At 41.8% G+C, this 21,226-nt stretch overlaps 2 protein-coding genes across 5 annotated transcripts; one reads left to right on the top strand and one right to left on the bottom strand.

Moving 5' to 3' along the window:
• LOC112220905 (fos-related antigen 2) lies at positions 1 to 5,957 on the top strand. Of its 4 annotated transcripts, none has more exons than XM_024382868.2 (6): positions 1 to 247; positions 552 to 756; positions 1,305 to 1,604; positions 2,045 to 2,302; positions 4,390 to 4,497; positions 4,671 to 5,957. In XM_024382868.2, exons 3-6 carry the CDS (start codon positions 1,473 to 1,475, stop codon positions 5,229 to 5,231), a joined length of 1,059 nt encoding a protein of 352 aa, XP_024238636.1. In that variant the 5' UTR covers positions 1 to 247; positions 552 to 756; positions 1,305 to 1,472; the 3' UTR covers positions 5,232 to 5,957. The 4 variants fall into 4 exon arrangements, with proteins under 4 accessions (XP_024238636.1, XP_042159013.1, XP_024238637.1 ...); XM_042303079.1 differs by having other exon boundaries at positions 1 to 251; XM_024382869.2 differs by lacking the exon at positions 1 to 247 and having other exon boundaries at positions 724 to 766.
• Positions 5,958 to 6,909: 952 nt separating this feature from the next.
• ccdc85b (coiled-coil domain containing 85B) lies at positions 6,910 to 9,969 on the bottom strand. The gene has a single exon (XM_024382870.2). The coding sequence runs from the start codon at positions 8,695 to 8,697 to the stop codon at positions 8,095 to 8,097; it is 603 nt and encodes a 200-aa protein (XP_024238638.1). The 5' UTR covers positions 8,698 to 9,969; the 3' UTR covers positions 6,910 to 8,094.
• Between the last annotated feature and the right edge of the window lie 11,257 nt (positions 9,970 to 21,226).

The raw sequence follows: 21,226 nt of genomic DNA, 5'->3' as shown, positions 1-21,226 counted from the left end.
CCGCTGACTGACCTCCTTCAGGCAGTGTTCCATAGATTTGTGTGTTCAAGAAAAAGAAAGTGGTTGCAAAGTATGGGGCAGAAACAAAGTATGGGGCAGAGAGCGTGCTTTCCGCTCCTGTTATGGGTTAGCTGAAAATAACACCAAAACAATACACACGCTTCAATTGGACAGATGTCCGTGAGTTGTTGTGATTCTGGATGGCTACCAACAATGACAAGAAACTGCCATGTGGGGATTGGGAATCGTACGTGAGTCATTTAAACTAGTTTAAGCTTGTTCTTGATAACACGTTTTGATTTGAGGTGTTTTGACTGATTTAATGTCTGCTAAAACTCGCAGGCTAGCTAACCAACAACTAACAATGTATTTGAGACAAGTGGTCATTGTGCAAACGTCTTCATGTTTTCAATAAACATTGGAGACCAAATATATAGTTTACATGTTGTCACAAATCTAAGCCAACCCCATCTGTTTTGCCCCATAGTTTTGTAGGTTCGGGAGCTGAAGAAATTCATATTGGCCCCTAAGACCCTCACTAACTTTTACAGGTGCACAGTTTAGAGCGTCCTGTCCGTAGGACGGCAACTGCACCGACCGCAACCGCAGGGCTCTCCAGAGGGTGGCGCGGTCTGCCCAACGCATCACCGGGGGACACATACAGCACCCGATGTCCTTCATGATATTTTTCGCCTTCCTGTGACATCAACCAAACGAGCCACGGCCTGTTCACCCCTCTATCATCCAGAAGGCGAGGTCAGTACAGGTGCGTGAAAGCTGGGACGGAGACTGAAAAACAGCTTCTACTGTATTTTAGTCAATGCCACTAAGACATTGCTCATCCTAATATTTAAATATTTCTTAATCCCATTCTTTTACTTTTAGATTTGTGTGTATTGTTGTGAATTGTTAGATACTACTGCACTCTTGGAGCTAGGAACACAAGCCTTTCGCTACATCTGCTAAATACGTATATGTGACCAATACAATTTGATTTAAACAACCAAACTGAGGATTCCCGGGAACACTTGCTGGAGGAAACTCACCATATATGGCCAAAAACGTCATTCGCACGTGGTCAGTTACACGCCGAAAACCAGACAACACCATTTCCAGTAATTTGGGAGGGGCGTGGAAAAACTATAGTATTGGTTTAGACGTTTATAATTCTACGATCACTCTATACTTTTCAGTCCGACTGGAATGATCCATGTAAGTAAGGAGTAATTTTAAATTTATTTGAGAGAATTTAGTCATACACAAGAACAAGCTTTTCATTAGAAGTTTCCTCCTTCCCCTTTCAGGATACATATTTTCAGATCCTACCAACTTCCCGCAACAAGGAGGGTTTCCCCAACGTTTGAAAAGTGAACGTGACACTACTCGAACGCTTCGTTCACTTCACCGCTTGCTCTTCATAAAACTCCTCTGGATTACTTTGCATTCATCGGGGTGGCAGTTTACAATCAAAGATGTACCGGAAATTTGGGGACATGGGCCGCGGAGGCAGCTCTACGTACCACAACAGCGACTCTGGGTCCCCACACACCGGATCGAGCGCTGTATCCCAGGACACCAGCACCTCAACCACTCAACAACATCAGGTAGGCGGCACACATATGGGCTATGTTGATAAACTTTAATAAGAGTAATACATTCTAATTTTTGTTTAGAGTTTTCCCCCAATAATTATATTGCTTAATAATATTAATTGCAGAATATATTAATAATAGAGTAGTAATAGAATAATAATGACATAAGAAATGTAGTAGGCTAATAATTGTATTATAGCCATGGTGTAAGTCTGATTACCACTGTCTGAGTGTGGGCTTATGTTGACTTGATACACGTGATGGATGTATTTGACCATTAATTCTCAGTCTATCAAAAGTGTTGCCTTTATGTCCTGATACATGCATATGTCCATGTCAAATATCTGGTTCAAAATAATAGTTTTGCTTTAAATCCCTGTGCTTGTCAATCTCTTTACGCTAATCTCGCTCTCTTTTGCTCTCATTATTTTTTTTGCTCTTGCTCTCCTCAGAAGTTCACTGTGGCAGGAGGCAGTCAGTTTATTCCCAGTCTCAACGACATCACTTCCAACCAAGACCTCCAGTGGTTGGTCCAGCCCTCCCTCATCGGTCCAGCTGGCCCCTCACGGCCTCCACGTCCTCCTTACCCACCTGTAGCAGGAATGAGGTCCTTCAACCCCTCACCTTCCCAACCACACCTTTACAGACCAGGGGTCATAAGGGCCGCGGCAAGTTCTGGAAGCACGACCAGACGCAGGAACGATGAACATGTAAGAATATGTTTCGTCTTTAGCCAGCAGAGTGTGAAACTCTTATTTCAAAAGGTAGGTAGGTATTGTGCCAGAATGTCGGTGGATATTTGACCAAAATGCAGATGAATCGTAAGGTCACTTATCACAACATGCATTTCGAAGAGGTGGTTGTCTTTGAAGAGGTATAGTTTAGTAGGCCATAGTGCTGAGTGATTAGTACCTTTTGAAGTCGGTTTGGTTTCAGTTTGATTTATTTAAAAAATCTCATGGTTTTTGTGTGGGCTGAATGCTTTAACACTGAATAAACCAGTTAATAAAAGTCCCATGATGGTTGTGACTTATCACTTATTAATCATCATTTATTCACATAACTTTACTTTAATATACTTTAATAAAATATTTGTTTTATTTGATGACTTAATTATTTCATTCTGAGTCATCTCATCTCTGTAGAGCTCTGATGCCTATGCTGTCTGACAAAATCACTATTTTAATAGTTTTTCCAAATAAATAAGGCATACTTTGACTGCTGAATACCATCTATCAATCACTTAGATCATGGTTTCCTAAACTCGGGCCCTGACTTAGATCATGTATTTTCAAGCACGCAAAGCAACTGCTTTCTAGCCCTCTCGATCGCGCATTCTCTCTTCTCTGTCTCCATGTCTGCTCCACTCAGACCAGACAAGTTTAAGCAGGAGCACAATGGATTATGGTCATTGTAGTTAATTACAACATTTTCTGAGCTAAACTGTAGAATATTGGCCTGGTGGAAACTACACCTCCCTACTACACCGGACAGTTCAGGCTTCATCTGATTTATCTCTACAGGAAAAACAAAATGGAAATCAAATAATTGAACTGACTTCTGTCAATTAGTTCTTTAAAAAAACAATAGACATTTCGGTTAATCGCTCTGCACTAGTAGACCCTTTTCCGTGTAGTTGTCTTGTTAATAATGCTACACTGGATACAGAGAGGCTTAGAATTCCAGTGCTTCGTTGGGACTGAGAGGGGCATGGAAAGGGGCAACTAGGGACTTCACAGAGGTGTAGAGACGGATGGCTGAGTCGGTGTCAGTAGTGAGTAATATCCTGTAGTGTCGGTGACTGACTTATACTTCTGATATGGCAGTGAGACATTACCACACCCATTCTGTCTGATAGGATGAAAACAAAATTACAGAAACAAATATTCCTGAGAGCTCTCTTTTGAATGGGCTCGATTTTTTTCGGGGTGAAAATGTGGAAATTCCAGATGATGCAGAGGTCGACCACATCTGTTTCGGTTGACACCTAGGCCTATGTACTTTGGAACAGCTATGTACATCTGTTTCGGTTGACACCTAGGCCTATGTACTTTGGGACAGCTATGTACATCTGTTTCGGTTGACACCTAGGCCTATGTACTTTGGAACAGCTATGTACACTGACCTGCTTTATAATTGTTTGAGATACGCCGCTCATTTGACGTTAGTGACTTATTAGGCTAAGTGCTAGAAAATGAGTGCTTTTATCAGCCTGTTTTTGATTTTGAGACCAAATATATCTGACGTGCGTGCGGGTTCACGAAATGTAAGACGGCAACACATCAAGTAATTATCAAATTGCTTAACTACTATTAGTAGTGCGTTTTTGTTTTCCTTGAGGGTATATGCTTTTTATACCCGTTGGCTATCAGTTACACTTCCAGAATGTGTGGTTGATTGAGCTTGATGGGATGGAAAATGGGCTATCATGTGACTCAGCGGGGCAAGTCATATGACTCATACCGGAGTCACAACGGGGGTCTGAGTGAATCATCATAATGCAGGGGCGGGAAAAATTGGATGTAAAGAAACAAATAACTGGACAAAATGTTACATTAAATTGGAGGAAGGGTGTGACAAAAGTCTGATGTTACAAAATGACGTTGTGAAAGTTTGAATGTAGTGACTCAGTTTATACACAAGGTGGTAGTATTTCACAACACATTTTAGTAATCTGCTGTTTAGTGCGGTCCCATTCAGTTGCGTTGAGCTAGATGTCTTTCAAGTTGTAGTACATTTTTGTCAAACTTATTGGTACTTTTTTTCATAGTCATCAAATGTCTTTCTCTCACTTTAGTTGTCCCCAGAGGAGTTGGCAAGACGCAGAATAAGGAGGGAGCGAAACAAACAGGCAGCTGCCAAGTGTCGTAACCGCCGACGTGAGCTGACAGACACGCTGCAAAGTGTAAGTTTAATTTGAAGAGGCTTATTAACATATTTTTTTACGTTTTGTAAATCATATCACCTGTTTATAAGATACTCACATTTAATGTTTTAACTACTGGGTTTTTGTGCCAATTGAAAAAAGAAATAGATTGACAATACAACCCTAACCTTTTCTCTTTCGTTTTCCCTTAGGAGACAGACGAGTTGGAAGTTAAAAAGTCCCATCTGCAGAAGGAGATTGCTCAACTAAAGAAGGAAAAAGAAAAGCTAGAGTTGGTCATAGAGGCCCACCGTCCCATTTGCAAGATCCAGGACTCTGACTTGGATTCTGACCCGAGCTCAGGGCTTCCCTCATTAGGAATTAAAATCGAGCCTGAGGACCTACCACGGTCCTCAGTAAAGAGCCAATCAAAGATTAAGAAGCCCAAACCCCAAATTATTATCCCTGCTCGTCCTGTGACATCCTTTACCGTCCCCATGGAATCTGAGTCCCTTCACACCCCAATTCTTATTTCTACTCCATCTCTTACTCCTTTCATGGCTAGTCTGGTCTTCAGTTATCCCTCTGGCTCTCTAGACTCCAGTTCCACTAGTTCATCCCAGGCTCTACCGCCTCTGCCATCTTCCTCTCAACAGGAAGTGGCCCAGCAGTCTCGAAACCCCCAGCCCTGTAGTATTGCCCATCGCCGTAGCAGCAGCAGTGGGGACCAATCAGATCACTCCCTAAACTCCCCTACCATCTTCACACTGTGATTTAACGGGCTTCCATGTTGGAAAAGACTGAGTGACAACACTGGCGGTTATGAAGATGACGACGATTATGACAACGACATGGGTGCCATACAAACACACTGACACTCACAAAGCATTATGGTGATGCAAACGACTCATATTTAAAGGATTGTATTGTTACACTATTTTTTTGTTTTCCCTGATGCATTTAACATCTGACTAACTATATGTGTTATGCTCAAAACCCAAGAGGTAGAATTGTGCAAATGTTCAAACAAAAATGCATAAACTTTGTGCACTTTGTCAATAATGGTGATATTTCTGCATTTGAAATGTAGGAACCACATCAATTTACTGAAGCCTTACATGTTCTGTATGAACACTGGCCTTTATTACCTGTAACAACATGGTAATAAACACGTTGGTTTTGTTTTAGGATAATCATACATGCGTGCCAAGTTGTAATCTTTCTCATGTATGCTATCTTTATATAAAAAAATGTATACATATTGTAGTTTAATACAATAGAATTTATTTCATTTATGCAAAACCGCATTATTCTGGGAACATTTAAGACAACTAAGGCAGGACCATGGGAGTAAATATAGAATATATATAGACATGTATTTGAGCGTGTAGTGTATATTTTTGATAATGTGTTCTCTTTTGACTGTGGGTTTATAGTGGGCAGTGCCTTCATTTTGATGCGATCTTACAAAGCAATGCAATAAAAGACTATAAAGACAAGGTTACGGATGTTGATTTGGTGGTGATCAAGTATGTTTGATAATATACCGATGCAAATATCACATTGTCAAGTCCAAGCAAATTCTATGCTTTAAAATAGTACAAAGGGTTAAAGAATATTCCTTAGTGTTAAACCAATTAGTTAGTAGTTCCATTTTGAATAGATCCTGCTTGATGCTGCTGCCTAGCAACCTTACAGAAGGGGGTAATGGATGCTGGGGAGGAAAGGGAGTGGCAAACTGGCCATTCCTCTATGGTTGTCCTTGTAAAAGGCAAAGAACTGGATCACTGGCAGATACAAACAGATGAAAAGAACACATTAACATTTCAGATGTGCCGAGTATGAAAGATAACGAGCAAGAAGAAAATGAGGTCACAATGAGACGTCTTGGTTTGATTGAATGGGAAAGCATGTTTACAGTAAGAGGGAGTCCAGGAAAGTAGAGGAGTAGATCATAATGAGTCCAGTAAATGGAGAACTGTTTACCATGACCCTGATTCCAGAACACAGAGTTCTCTTGTTACTGTACTTCTCGCAAATTAAGTGAGTCACTCACTCACACGGGGCCCAGAGAGCATATGATAAGTATAGGGGTTAGAAGAGAGAGTGCCTATGTGTGTTCCTCGCTGTCAAAGGAGCTCTCTGTGTTTCACTAAGTTGATGAAAGTGTTACTGTCCACTCCAAATCTCCTTGCTGTGCAAACAGGTCCAACAATAAATCTGATGAATATCCACAATGTCAGGCTGTATGACATGGACAGGAACATCAATCAACTGCAGTCTGGGACAAACAGATCGCGAGATCAATCAATCACTCACGTTACACCATGTAAAATGGCCTTCCTGCACGCACAAAGGTCATAACACGATTGAGTGTCTCAGCCAGTGTATTTAAAGGTCGTCAATGCACTACGAGCAGCCCACCAATTAAAGCCAAAAAAGCTAATCTTATCCAATCCAGGAGCATGTTTTATAAGCAGAAAACAGAAATGTGTATTCATTAATGAAGTAATACTGATAGGTCAAGTTAATGAAGACAATGAGAGAGTAGCTCTACAGAATTACCACAAAACATGAGTTATATCGGGATCCTGACTACTGGCAACTTATACAGAAAATGTGAAGCAGTTATAATAATCATAACAATAATAAAGAAATGTGTCTTGCCTAGTCGCCAGCATCTATAAATCCATCATCTCGTAGTCTAGACCTACCAGTTTGATACAAAAGTGGCTGGTTGAGAACTTCCTGGGCAGTTCAGTTCTGAGTGAGTTCAGTTCATAGGTGCAGGTGTAAGACACAAACCAGCGGTGCCATGTTTAGTGTATTGTACAGCCTAAATTACTGTAGCACACTATGTCTCTCGTGCAATTTCAGTGTAAAACTGAAGGGCTGCCAAGACAGCGCTGATAATACACAATTTCATTGTTAGTTTGTGTTTTCATACACACAGCACTCCAATCCTGACCTGAGGGACTAAATGCATAATCTACATGATTTAAATGTTATTTAAAGGTCTCTCACAAAAAAAACTCACCCTTCAAATTTTTCAATGGTTTTGGATATCATGTACTAGTATGGCTCAAATCTGTGTTGAGATATGAATCTACAGGGATCCATGGTAGCTTTGTCCAGTGCAATACGGTGCCATGACAGTCCAGTGCATGAGATAACATCCTAACTCAACCTCCTTCCAACAACACCTTCTAATGTTAACCATATACAGTCTCAATCACTGAAAAGAGGAAAACCTCTGACAAGATTGGTCAAAAAAATAAATACAAATTGAGAAATTATAATTCCAAAAAATCTTGATCTTTAGTGTCTAATGTCTCTGTAGGGCTGTCATCTTTCCAGGAAACAGCATTTTTATTTTCTCTTCAGGATTATTTTTCAAGTTTTCGTTAGGACAGCAGCAGGTGCTGAAGGCACACCTGACTGGCTGCTATTTTGGAGATGTTGCTGTATTTCGTGTAATATGCTATCTTCTTAAAAGAATCCCAACAAAGTTTGTGTTCTAGCAATGAATGCTGTAAACAATTATATTCCTACAATGTCAACATATTTCCTCGACCCATATTTCGCTGTATCGTGCTTTTTCACTAATCAGTGAAAGTATCCAGCTCTGTTCCATCTTCAGTCATCCGGTGAGCAAACCAGGTGGAGCTGGTCCGGACTACCAACGCTCCCAGTGCTTGAACTTCCATCCCCGAGGTCTCGGGACACCATGCACGGCAGGTTGAGCTCGGTGGATCCACCGGGACTGGAGTCACTCCTGCTGACACACTCCTCCTCCAGGACCAGACAGAGCTCTTTCAGGTCCAGATTCTCCTTCACTAATCCGTCTTGCATGCGCTCTAGGTCGGACAGTTTTTTCAAGTAGCCGCCCAGATCCTCACGCATCACTTTGGCTGCGTGGTGACCGAACAGCTGCCATTCCCGGGCCAGTTTATTCACCTTGAGTCGGTCATCGTCAAGAAAACAGCACAAGTCGCGCAGTTCTGTGTTTTCTTCCTGGAGACGCTGGTTGATGGTTTTTAGCTCCCTGATCTCAAGCAGGTGGCCTTGTAATTGTTTGTTGACTTCTTTTATCAGTCGTCCACGCTGGATAAGAGCAGAGATCTTTTCAGACTCCTCTTTACGCAGTCGCCTCACCAGTTCTTCTTTAGAGCAGGCGAGTAAATCCTCGTCAGACATCTTTGACAACTCTCTGTTGTAAATCTCACTGTCACTCCCCATATTGTTTTAACTGATTGTAATACAATAACCTGAGAAAAAATGACTTTCCTGATTACAGGCAGTTGAGGGTAAAATAACTGTAGCCTTTAATTCCTGGGATGCTCTGCAATGGGGCATGAAAAACAAGCTTTTTAGTCTGCCCTGAATTGTGACTATCAACTGTCTCTTTCCCACCGTTGAAACAAATGTAGGTCAACAGCAATTCTTGGCTTTGCCTATGGATAATGGGAACAGTGCACATGTTTCACATTATGAAATTTACGTTTTTCTATGAGCTATAAAATGCCCTGAACAAGGTCGCTATTGCTATAACAAAACCAAGCAACAATGGCAATATTTGTTCTGTCAAATGTCAATCAATCACTCTCAAATCTCACATGATAATCTGTGATTAGAGGCCTTTATGAAACAAGTATGCATTACTGTCTGTCCTGTTTCCCCTTTCTTTTCCTTGGTTACCGTCGGCAGGGTGAGGTTTTCATGCTGCTTCAATCCGTTATTTCGTTTTTATTGTAGCTGGCTCGTAATCCTATAACGCAAAACCTTGGACAAAGATATGACAATGTTCTTTCACTGAGATCTTCACGTCTTTTCAGAAAAGACCTGCTGCAGAGCATCTGCGTTCGTTGTCCGAGTAAATGTTGTATTCCCTCTGTTTCAAGGATTTGTTCATGGCATAACATGCATTCCTTTTGATTATGAACCTATGAGAGGCAGTCATTTGAAATTCACCATAGAAAAACAATCAAACCATAAGGCTTTGAAGTCACTCAAAAAATATGAATCCAGACTCATGCTTGTCCTATTGCGTGGTGTGTGGAGGATAACAATGTCCGCCTTCTTCACTATCACTTATCAAACGGATGTCTCCTCTCTCTCAAACTCGGTTTTTCTCTCCACTCTGTGAATTTCAGAAAATGACGCCCATTTAAAAATAATGGGATTGTGCTTTTTACTCTCCCCTCACATAAAAAGTAATAGAAGTGTCAAATCATCATCCACAGGCGAGGCTTATCAAAACAACACGGATAAACACAATAAAAATATACGAAATCGATACAGACCACTTCTTTGGAAGATATGCTCGGCTTAACATTGAAGATAAAAATATACAGTACATTGAAGTAAAAAAACGCTGACTATTATCCTACAGTATGTCGTTATGAGCATTCAAATCTGGTTGTCTGATTGCGGTTGTGAAGGAGGCGCTGTAGGAATGTCCCCTCTGCTGAAGCCGTCTCCCCCTCTCCCTTTCCGTTTGGTTTTCCTTTACGGTAAAATAATAGCTTAGGTATTGTGTCCAGTGGAAAGAAATGACATCACACATGCAATTTGAGTGCATGTGTTTATAGGCATACTCATTTTTTGTGTTCACATTTGTGTTCAAATCTATGTATAGACCTAATCTATAAAATACACACAAAGAATAGGCTATATTTCATAGTATCTTTTTAGTCTATCGTTTTTTTAATATTCATTTTTAATATATTTTTTAAAGACTTCCTGCACTCTGCCCCCACCCCCTCAAGCTTTGGCCCTCTCTCTCTCTCACACACACACACACACACACACACACACACACACACACACACACACACACACACACACACACACACACACACACACACACACACACACACACACACACACACACACACACACACACAGCAGAGTATGACACAAAGGTATCAGCATCACACTTTGACGCATAACAAGAAGTGTAGCACAGTTACAGTGTACACAGTTTCATATACACAGACAGAAAGTGTGACAAATGGCTTTTCTATGGTTTAAGCTGCGGCATTCGGCTCTATCCTTCCGCCCTCCACTTCCTACTCTATTGTTTCAGTGAGGCCTTAACAATATAGGGTGTTAGCCAGGACTGGGGTTCGCTTGGGACAGAATCAGGGCACTGTGAGGTTAGCTAACAGAAGGGCTGGAACTGAGAGAGGGAGGGGGTTGGCTGGTTTGCAGTGAGTGGTGTAAAACAAAAAGACAGTTGACTATGTAGTTTTTCTCTTTTGTAATTTTGAAAGGACACAGACAGATAAAGCAAAAGGAGGATGGGAGGGGTGAGGAGAGGGATTTGGTGAGATTTAGTCAGATTAATCTCTGTGTGGGAAGTGCGCAATGCGCACACACACACCACAATTCCTCATAGTATCTTTCTACTCTTTACTATTTTATTTGTGTTTATTATTGGAAAATAACAGTTCTGATATTCCTTTTTAAATAATTTGATTGAGTAATGCGGCGTTCCTAACCAATTGGGAAGTGGGAATTTACCACCATCGAATTACATGGAAGACTCTAAATGGATAAAACCCATTTTGGCATGGACATTGCCATTGAGTGCTACCACCATTTTAAAGTAGTCAACTGAGTGCGTCGTCCTGTGGGTGAAGGAAGGATTTACATGATTCCATCTGGGTCATCAGGAGGAATCAGTCAATTAATTATTCTTGTGAGCAAACATTCCATAACTGTAGGTGGCAGTAAATGACCAACCGTGGCTTTATACCCATTCAAACAACACACTCTAGATGGTAGTATGCACCCTTTCAGTTTGTTTGCCAACTCGTAAAGTAGTAGTAAAAAGAAAAATGTACTACTTCAAAATGGAGATGGTCTCAATGGCACTGCCCGTGCACCCACAGACATCATAATGGGACATATATAAAGATGATATCTCTATCATTCCCTATGTTTACCACATACAACTGGGAAAATTCTATTTGAACGGCCCTCCAACTGGTAGTTACTAGTGGGAAACCCGTCTGTCATCCTTGAGCTTCTCTCACACATCTCCCACATGGTGACCGCTGACAGCGATAACAGCATAACAACATTTTCAGCAGTTAAATGCAACTACAAAACAATATTGTTTAAAAGCAATCTATTAATATGGTTTTTGAACAATATTATTTGTTTAAAAGCCTGATAGCTGTACTTTTAGTTTATGGTTGACACAACTTGTTGGCCATTAGCCAATCGGGCGCTTCTCAACGAGTTCAAAGCATGTGAATGCATCCAACTGGTATTTACAACTTCACAATTCCCACCTCCTACTTGGAGCTCAAGGATGATAGATGAGTTTCCCACTAGTAATTACCAGTTGGAGGGCCATTGGTATGAGGTTCTTAACTTGGAATGCAGTGTTTGGTTTTCGCCAGACATAATGGGAACCATCTCAACCAAAACGTTGACTGAAGTTTGCCAAAAAACACCTGGAAGCACCTGGATGATCATCAAGACTCTTGGAAGAATGTTCTATGGATAGATGACACTGCATTCCACAGTAGGAACCTCATATCAACGGTCAAGCATGGTGGTGGTAGTGTGATGATTTGGGGATGCTTTGCTGCCTCAGGACCATGGATGATTTGCCTTAAAAAAGGAACCATGAATTCTGCTCTGTATCAGATACAGTGGGTCAAAAAAGTATTTAGTCAGCCACCAATTGTGCAAGTTCTCCCACTTAAAAAGATGAGAGAGGCCTGTAATTTTCATCACAGGTACACTTCAACTATGACAGACAAAATGAGGGAAAAAAATCCAGAAAATCACATTGTAGGATTTTTAATGAATTTATTTGCAAATTATGGTGGAAAATAAGTATTTGGTCAATAACAAAAGTTGATCTAAATACTTTGTTATATACCCTTTGTTGCCAATGACAGAGGTCAAATGTTTTCTGTAAGTCTTCACAAGGTTTTCACACACTGTTGCTGGTATTTTGGCCCATTCCTCCATGCAGATCTCCTCTAGAGCAGTGATGTTTTGGGGCTGTTGCTGGGCAACACAGATGTTCAACCCCCTCCAAATATTTTCTATGGGGTTGAGATCTGGAAACTGGCTAGGCCACTATAGGACCTTGAAATGCTTCTTACGAAGCCACTCCTTCGTTGCCCGGGCGGTGTGTTTGGGATCATTGTCATGCTGAAAGACCCAGCCACGTTTAATCTTCAATGCCCTTGCTGATGGAAGGAGGTTTTCACTCAAAATCTCACGATACATGGCCCCATTCATTCTTTCCTTTACACGGATCAGTCATCCTGGTCCCTTTGCAGAAAAACAGCCCCAAAGCATGATGTTTCCACCCCCATGCTTCACAGTAGGCATGGTGTTCTTTGGATGCAACACAGTATTCTTTGTCCTCCAAACACGACGAGTTGAGTTTTTACCAAAAAGTTATATTTTGGTTTCATCTGACCATATGACATTCTCCCAATCTTCTTCTGGATCATCCAAATGCTCTCTAGCAAACTTCAGACGGGCCTGGACATGTACTGGCTTAAGCAGGGGGACACGTCTGGCACTGCAGGATTTGAGTCCCTGGCGGCGTAGTGTGTTACTGATGGTAGGCTTTGTTACTTTGGTCCCAGCTCTCTGCAGGTCATTCACTAGGTCCCCCCCCCGTGTAGTTCTGGGATTTTTGCTCACCGTTCTTGTGATCATTTGCGTGGAGCCCCAGATCGAGGGAGATTAGTGGTCTTGTATGTCTTCCATTTCCTAATAATTGCTCCCACAGTCGATTTCTTCAAACCAAGCTGCTTACCTATTGCAGATTCAGTCTTCCCAGCCTGGTGCAGGTCTACAATTTTGTTTCTGGTGTCCTTTGACGGCTCTTTGGTCTTGGCCATAGTGGAGTTTGGAGTGTGACTGTTTGAGGTTGTGGACAGGTGTCTTTTATACTGATAACAAGTTCAAACAGGTGCCATTAATACAGGTAACGAGTGGAGGACAGAGGAGCCTCTTAAAGAAGAAGTTACACGTCTGTGAGAGCCAGAAATCTTGCTTGTTTGTAGGTGACCCAATACTTTTTCCCCACCATAATTTGCAAATAAATTCATTAAAAATCCTACAATGTGATTTTCTGGATTATTTTTTTCTAATTTTGTCTGTCATAGTTGAAGTGTACCTATGATGAAAATTACAGGCCTCTCTCATCTTTTTAAGTGGGAGAACTTGCACAATTGGTGGCTGACTAAATACTTTTTTGCCCCACTATAATTCTACAGGAGAATGTCAGGCCATCCGTCTGTGAGCTGAAGCTGAAGCGCAGCTGGGTCATGCAGCAAGACAATGATCCAAAACACACAATCAAGCCTAAGTGAAAATAGTTAAAAAGCACAAATTTGACATTATGGAATGGCCTTGTCAAAGTCCAGACCTAATCCCAATTGAGATGTTGCGGCAGGACTTGAAATGAGCAGTTCGTTCTTGAAAACCGACAAATATCTTTGAGATAAAGCAGTTCTGCATGCAATATTGGGACAAAATTAATACAGGAAGCATTTAGTTGCAGTAATTGCAACTAAAGGTAGCACAACCAGTTATTGAGTGTAAGGGGTGAATTACTTTTTCACACAGGAGCATTGGGTGTTGCATAACTTTGTTAATTAAACAAATAAAATAAGCATACCCTTTTTTGTTATTTGTAAACTTGATCTAATATTAGGTTTGGTTGAAGATCTGATAATGTTCAGTATCGAAAAAAATCAGAAAGGGGGCAAATACTTTCTTACGGCACTGTGTATATATATATATATATATATATATATATATATATATATATATATATAGAGAGAGAGAGAGAGAGTACCAGTCAAAGGTCTGGACACCTATTAATTCCAGGGTCATTTTTTACTATTTTCTACATTGTAGAATAATAGTGAAGACATCAAAACTATCAAATAACACATGTGGAATCATGTAGTAACCAAAAAGTGTTAAACAAATCAAAACATATTATACATATTGTTATCAAAATATTAGATTTGAGATTTTTCAAAGTAACCACCCTTTGCCTTGATGACAGCTTTGCACAAACTCTTGGCATTCTCTCAACCAGCTTCATGAGGAATACTTTTCCAACAGTCTTGAAGGAGTTCCCACATATTGTATGCTGAGCAGTTGTTGAATGCTTTTCCATCACTCTGCGGCCCAAGTCATCCCAAACCATCTCAATTGGGTTGAAGTCTGCAGTACTCCATCACTCTCCTTCTTGGTCAAATAGCCCTTACACAACCTGGAGGTGTGTTTTAGGTCATTGTCCTGTTGAAAAACAAATGATAGTCCCACTAAACGCAAACCAGATGGGGATGGTGTATCGCTGCAGAATGCTGTGGCAGCCATGCTGGTTAAGTGTGCCTTGAATTCTAAATAAATATCTGACAGTGTCATCAGCAAGCAACCCCACACATCACACCTCCTCCTCCATGCTTCACGGTGGGAACCACACATGCAGAGATCATCCGTTCAACTACTCTACGGTTCATAAAGACAGCGGTTGGAACCAAAAATCTCAAAAAATCTCATCAGACCAAAGGACAGATTTCAACCGGTCTAATGTCAATTGCTCGTGTTTCTTGGACCAAGCAAGTCTCTTCTTCTTATTGGTGTCCTTTAGTAGTGGTTTCTTTACAGAAATTAGACCATGAAGGCCTGATTCACTCAGTCTCCTATGAACAGTTGATGTTGAGATGTGTCTGTTACTTGACTCCAGGAAGCATTTATTTTGGCTGCAATCTGAGGTGCAGTTAATTGCTGATTTCTGAGGCTGGTAACTCTAATGAACTTATCCTCTGCAGCAGAGGTAACGCTGGGTCTTCCTTTCCTGTGGTGGTCCTCATGAGAGCCAGTTTCATAATTGCGCTTGATGTTTTTTGTGACTGCACTTGAAGAAACTTTCAAAGTTCTTGAAATGTTCCCGGGTTGACTGACCTTCATATCTTAAAGTAATAATGGACTGTCATTTCTCTTCGCTTATTTGAGCTGTTCTTGCCATAATATGGACTTTGTCTTTTACCAAATAGGGCTATCTTCTGTATACCACCCCTACCTAGGAAAGAAATTCCACAAATCAACATTTAACAAGTCACACCTGTTAATTGAAATGCTTTCCAGGTGACTACCTCATGAAGCTGGTTGAGAAAATGCCAAGAGTGTGCAAAGCTGTTATCAAGGCAACGTGTGGCTATGTTGAAGATTCTAAAATATAAAATATATTTTTATTTGTTTAACACTTTTTTGGTTACTACATGATTCCATATATGTTATTCCATAGTTTTGATGTCTGTTATTTTACAATGTAGAAAAAACCCTTGAATGAGTATGTGTGTCCAAACTTTTGACTGGTACTGTGTATACTCTACCGTTCAAAACTTTGGGTCACTTAAAAATGTCCTTATTTTTAAAAGAAAAGCATATTTTTTGTCCATTAAAATAACATCAAATTGATCAGAAATACAGTGTAGATATTGTTAGTGTTGTAAATAACTATTGTAGCTGGAAACGGCTGATTTTGAATGGAATATCTACATAGGCGTACAGAGGCCTTAGTGAAGAGGTGACTCCGGGATGCTGGCAATCTAGGCAGAGTTGCAAAGAAAAAGCCAATACTCAGACTGGACGGAGGAACTCTGCCTAGAAGGCCAGCATGCCGGAGTTGCCTCTTCACTGTTGACGTTGAGACTGGTGTTTTGCGGATACTATTTAATGAAGCCTCCAGTTGAAGACTTTTCAGGACCCTATCTTTCACAGATAATTAGTAAAAATCCAAATAACTTCACAGATCTTCATTGTACAGGGATTAAACACCGTTTCCCATGCTTGTTCAATGAACCATAAACAATTAATGAACATGCACCTGTGGAACGGTCGTTAAGACACTAACAGCTTACAGACGGTAGGCAATTAAGGTTACAGTTATGAAAATGTAGGACACTAAAGAGGCCTTTCTACTGACTCTGAAAAACACCAAAAGAAAGATGCCCAGGATCCCTGCTCATCTGCGTGAACATGCCTTAGGCATGCTGCAAGCAGGCATGAGAACTTCAGATGTGGCCAGGGCAATACATTTCAATATCAGTACTGTGAGACTCCTAAGACAGTACTACAGGAAGACAGGACGGACAGCTGTTCGTCCTCGCAGTGACGGACCACGTGTAACAACACCTGCAGAGGAACATCACACCTGGACAGGTACAGGATGGCAACAACAACTGCTCGAATTATACCAAAAATGCACAATCCCTCCATCAGTGTTCAGACTGTCCGCAATAGGCTGAGTGATGCTGGACTGAGGGCTTGTAAGGCCTGTTGTAAGGCAGGTCCTCACTAGACATCACCGGCAACAATGTCGCCTATGGGCACAAACCCACCATCGCTGGACCAGACAGGACTGGCAAAAAGTGCTCTTCACTGACGAGTCGCGGTTTTCTCACCTGGGCTGATGGTCGGATTTGCGTTTATCATCGAAGGAATGAGCGTTACACCGAGGCCTGTACTCTGGGGCGGGATCGATTTTGGAGGTGGAGGGTCCGTCATGGTCTGGGGCGGTGTGTCACGGCATCATTGGACTGAGCTTGTTGTCATTGCAGGCAATCTCAACATTGTGCGTTACAGGGAACACATCCTCTTCCCTCATGTGGTACCCTTCCTGCAGGCTCATCCTGACATGACCCTCCAGCATGACAATACCACCAGCCATACTGCTCATTCTGTGCATGATTTCCTGCAAGACAGGAATGTCAGTGTTCTGCCATAGCCAGCGAAGAGCCCGGATCTCAATCCCATTGAGCATGTCTGGGACCTGTTGGATCGGAGGGTGAGGGCTAGGGCCAATCCCCCAGAAATGTCCGGGAACTTGCAGGTGCCTTGGTGGAAGAGTAGGGTAACATCTCACAGCAAGAACTGGCAAATCTGGTGCAGTCCATTAGGAGGAGATGCACTGCAGTACTTTTTGGTCACACCAGATAGTGACTGTTACTTTTGATTATTCCATTTCTGTAGTCACATGTCTGTGGAACTTGTTCAGTTTATGTCTCAGTTGTTGAATCTTATGTTCATACAAATATTTACACGTTAAGTTTGCTGAAAATAAACACAGTTGACAGTGAGAGGACGTTTCTTTTTTTGCCGAGTTTATATATAAGTTGACACCTGCTCATCGAACATCTCATTCTAAATCATTGGCATTAATATAGAATTGGTCCCCCTTTGAAGCTGTAACTGCCTCCACTCTTCTGGGAAGACTTTCCACTAGATGTTGGAACATTGCTGCGGGGACTTGCTTCCATTAAGCCACAAGAGCATAAGTGAGGTTGGGCACTGATGTTGAGTGATTAGGCCTGGCTCACAGTCGGCGTTCCAATTCCTCCCAAAGGTGTTCGATGGGGTTGAAGTCACGGCCCCGTGGAGGCCAGTCAAGTTCTTCCACACCTATCTCGAAAAAACAATTTCTGTATGGACCTTGTATTGTGCATGGGGGCATTGTCATGCTGAAACAGGAAAGGGTTTCCCCCAAATTGTTCCCACAAAGTTGGATGCACAGGATCGCCTAGAATGTCATTGTATGTTGTAGCGTTAAGATTTCCCTCACTGGAATTAAGGGGCCTAGCCTGAAACATGAAAAACAGCCCCAGATCATTATTCCTCCAACAAACTTTACAGTTGGCACTATGTTTAGCCTGGACTGATGGTTTCTCATGTGAACAGCATCCAAACTTATCATGTTGGACAATTTTGAAAGACAGAATGAAATTATGAAAGAGGGCATTTTAATGTGAGATATTCATTTTACAATGTACAGCCAAAACAGAATGGCATTTGGAGTATACAGAAGGTGCTTTAGGTCTTGACTTGGAGGGGTATCATGTTATCATCATGACTAAACCAGTTGGACATTACAAGCATCTAGGGTTAATCTGAATCCTAAAGAAACCCACCCCTCCTCACAGACCCCTTTTTCTACACGTGACATTTCTGAGAATGTACCACGTGTACAATGTACCAATTCTAGCTTGGCATGGCAACAGGACTATAATGAAAGCCAGAAAGAAAATAACACAAGAGGCCTTTTGCAGTATTTCTTGCATTTCCATGACTGATCAAAAAGGATTTTCTCATGGCTCTCTTGTCTCACTACAGCAGACATATAGTGAGCAATATGTTTAGAACATTGAATTGCAGAAACGCAATAGGCTATATATAGAATAGTGAGAATTGCAATGCATATCGTGTAGGCACCTAAGTATTGTGATATTGTATTGTGAGGTCCCTGGTGATATTCACCCTTTTTTTCATGGTTTGTCACAAACTGTATTCCCACATATACCATTTTAGAAACAACTGCTGTAAAAGATGGGCCTTGTTGTGTTTGTGTTTGTGTCTGTGTACATTCCCTCTGAACTTAAAGGATATTAAAGAACAAAAGAACAGTGAGAACAGTCTTCTTCAAACAGTATTTTTAACAGCCAGATGTCTAGAGCTCCACAAGGGCTCGGATATCATCTACACATGAAGTCTTCCTCTCTCTGAGGAAGCCAAAAGCCTTCTCCACCAGATTCTGCTTCTGACTCTTGATGCTGTTCTCCTCACTGTGCAGTCTGAGCAGGCTAGACATTACAGCCTCCACCTTGGAGCTGCTCCTCCAGTTCTCTGAGAGGTTGCTCTCCTCCTCCTCTTCCTGAGGAAACTCCACCAGCTCATTGGCATTGATCTGGCCTCTGCACAGAGGGCACCGCGTCTGCTCCTGCTTGGTACATATGACCTCTGCGCTGCAGAGTCTGCAGTAGACCTGTGTGCCCAGTGCGTGGTGAAGGGCAAAAGGACAGTCCAGACACACAGCACACTCCTCATCAGAGCCACTGCCCAGCACCAGCCTCAGCATCTCTATCAGATGCCCTCTCAACTCTGCAGGAGTCACAGCTACCACACCTGTGTGTTTAGTGGTCTTGCCCAGTAGGGGTAGCAGCAGAACCGTCTCAGCATGACCAGAATAACCAAAACATCCACGTAGTTCCTGAGGAAGGATCCCTCCACAACGTGCCTGCGGATGGGGGTGCGTCCCTCTGTGCGTGCCATCACCACCTCTTCTATACTAATGCTCCTTTCCGGCAGAGAGAACAGAGGCTGCCCACACACATGGCTGGTCTTTGTACAACGCAGCGTGATGCACTTCACCAGAGCCTGCAGGTTCTGAAGGCCGGTCCTGTCCCCCGATTGTGACAGGTCTCTATATGACTCTGTTTTACCATTCTCTCATGTCGAATGGTTTCAGACGCAGAGACGCCACCAGCATCCACAGATCCCTCTGAAATGACAAAAACTTAAACACTAAGTGTTAACGGAAGGGGATGCAAATCTGTCAATCTGTGAGATTCAATATGTGCTCACATAGTCTCGGGGCATGATATGGGAGGGGGCATAGTCTCGGGGCATGATATGAGAGGGGGCAGCCGGGACAACAATACAATTGGCATTGGGATAAAATAAACCTATGCAGCTATCAGCAGCTTTAAAAACTGTGATATGCTGTCAAACACAAGCACAAATTACAAATAGTTTAGTAAGCTAGCTAGCTAGATGAGTTGATAACGTTAGCTAACAGTCGCTCACAGCAAACAGTACTCTCAATGATGATAGCTACTTTAACAACCTAGGTTAGTTAATGTTAGCTTTGTTGATTATAGCCACGTGAATGTTAGACAGCAATAACAAGCTAGTATACATCTACCAAGAACTTAGGTAGCTACACCAAAGACACAGCTCAAAGTGAAAGGCAAAATGATAGCCTAACTGTAACGTCCGTTGTTTGAAGGAGACCAAGGCGCAGCGTAATTTGTGGTCATCATATTTATTTAAATGAGAACCAGCAACAAAATAACAACGTGAACCCAAAACGACCGTTCCGTAGGCTACAAGAGCTGTACAAAAACCAGATCCCACAACATAGGTGTATAAAAAGGCTGCCTAAGTATGATTCCTAATCAGAGACAACGATAGACAGCTGTCTCTGATTGGGAACCACACTCGGCCAAACACAAAGAAATACAAAACATAGGATGCCCACCCCACATCACACCCTGACCTCACCAAATAGAGAAATAAACGGCTCTCTAAGGTCAGGGCGTGACACTAACTGAACTTCCTTACCGTCATCTCTCCCGACCAAGACCACACACATGGAAAGTTTGAAATCACAGCAGCCAAACAAAATAAAATAAAATAGTATTTGTCACATGCGCTGAATACAATAGGTGTAGACCTTACTGTGAAATACTTACTTACCAGCTCTTAACCAACAATGCAGTTTTAAGGAAATAGTTAACAAAAAATTTTACCAAATAAACTAAAGTAAAAAATACAATAAACACAATAAAACAACAATAACGAGGCTATATATACAGGGGGTACCGGTACCAAGTCAATGTGCGTAGGTACAGGTTAGTCGAGGTAATTGAGGTAATATGTTCATGTAGGTATGGGTAAAGTGACTATGCATAGATAATAAACAGCGAGTAGCAGCAGTGTAAAAAAAGGGGGGGTCATTGCAAATAGTCCAGGTAGCCATTTGATCAGCTGTTCAGCAGTCTTATGGTTTGGGGGTAGAAGCTGTTAAGGAGCCTTTTTGACCTAGATTGGCGCTCCGGTACCGCTTGCTGTGCGGTAGCAGAGAGAACAGTCCATGAATAGGGTGGCTGGAGTCTTTGGAAGTTTTTAATGCCTCCTCTGACACAGGAAT

The sequence above is a fragment of the Oncorhynchus tshawytscha genome, linkage group LG21 (genome assembly GCF_018296145.1).
Source record: "Oncorhynchus tshawytscha isolate Ot180627B linkage group LG21, Otsh_v2.0, whole genome shotgun sequence".
NCBI lineage: Eukaryota > Metazoa > Chordata > Actinopteri > Salmoniformes > Salmonidae > Oncorhynchus > Oncorhynchus tshawytscha.
The sequence above is the reverse complement of the archived record's forward strand: the minus strand, read 5'-3'. Positions and strand labels throughout refer to the sequence as shown.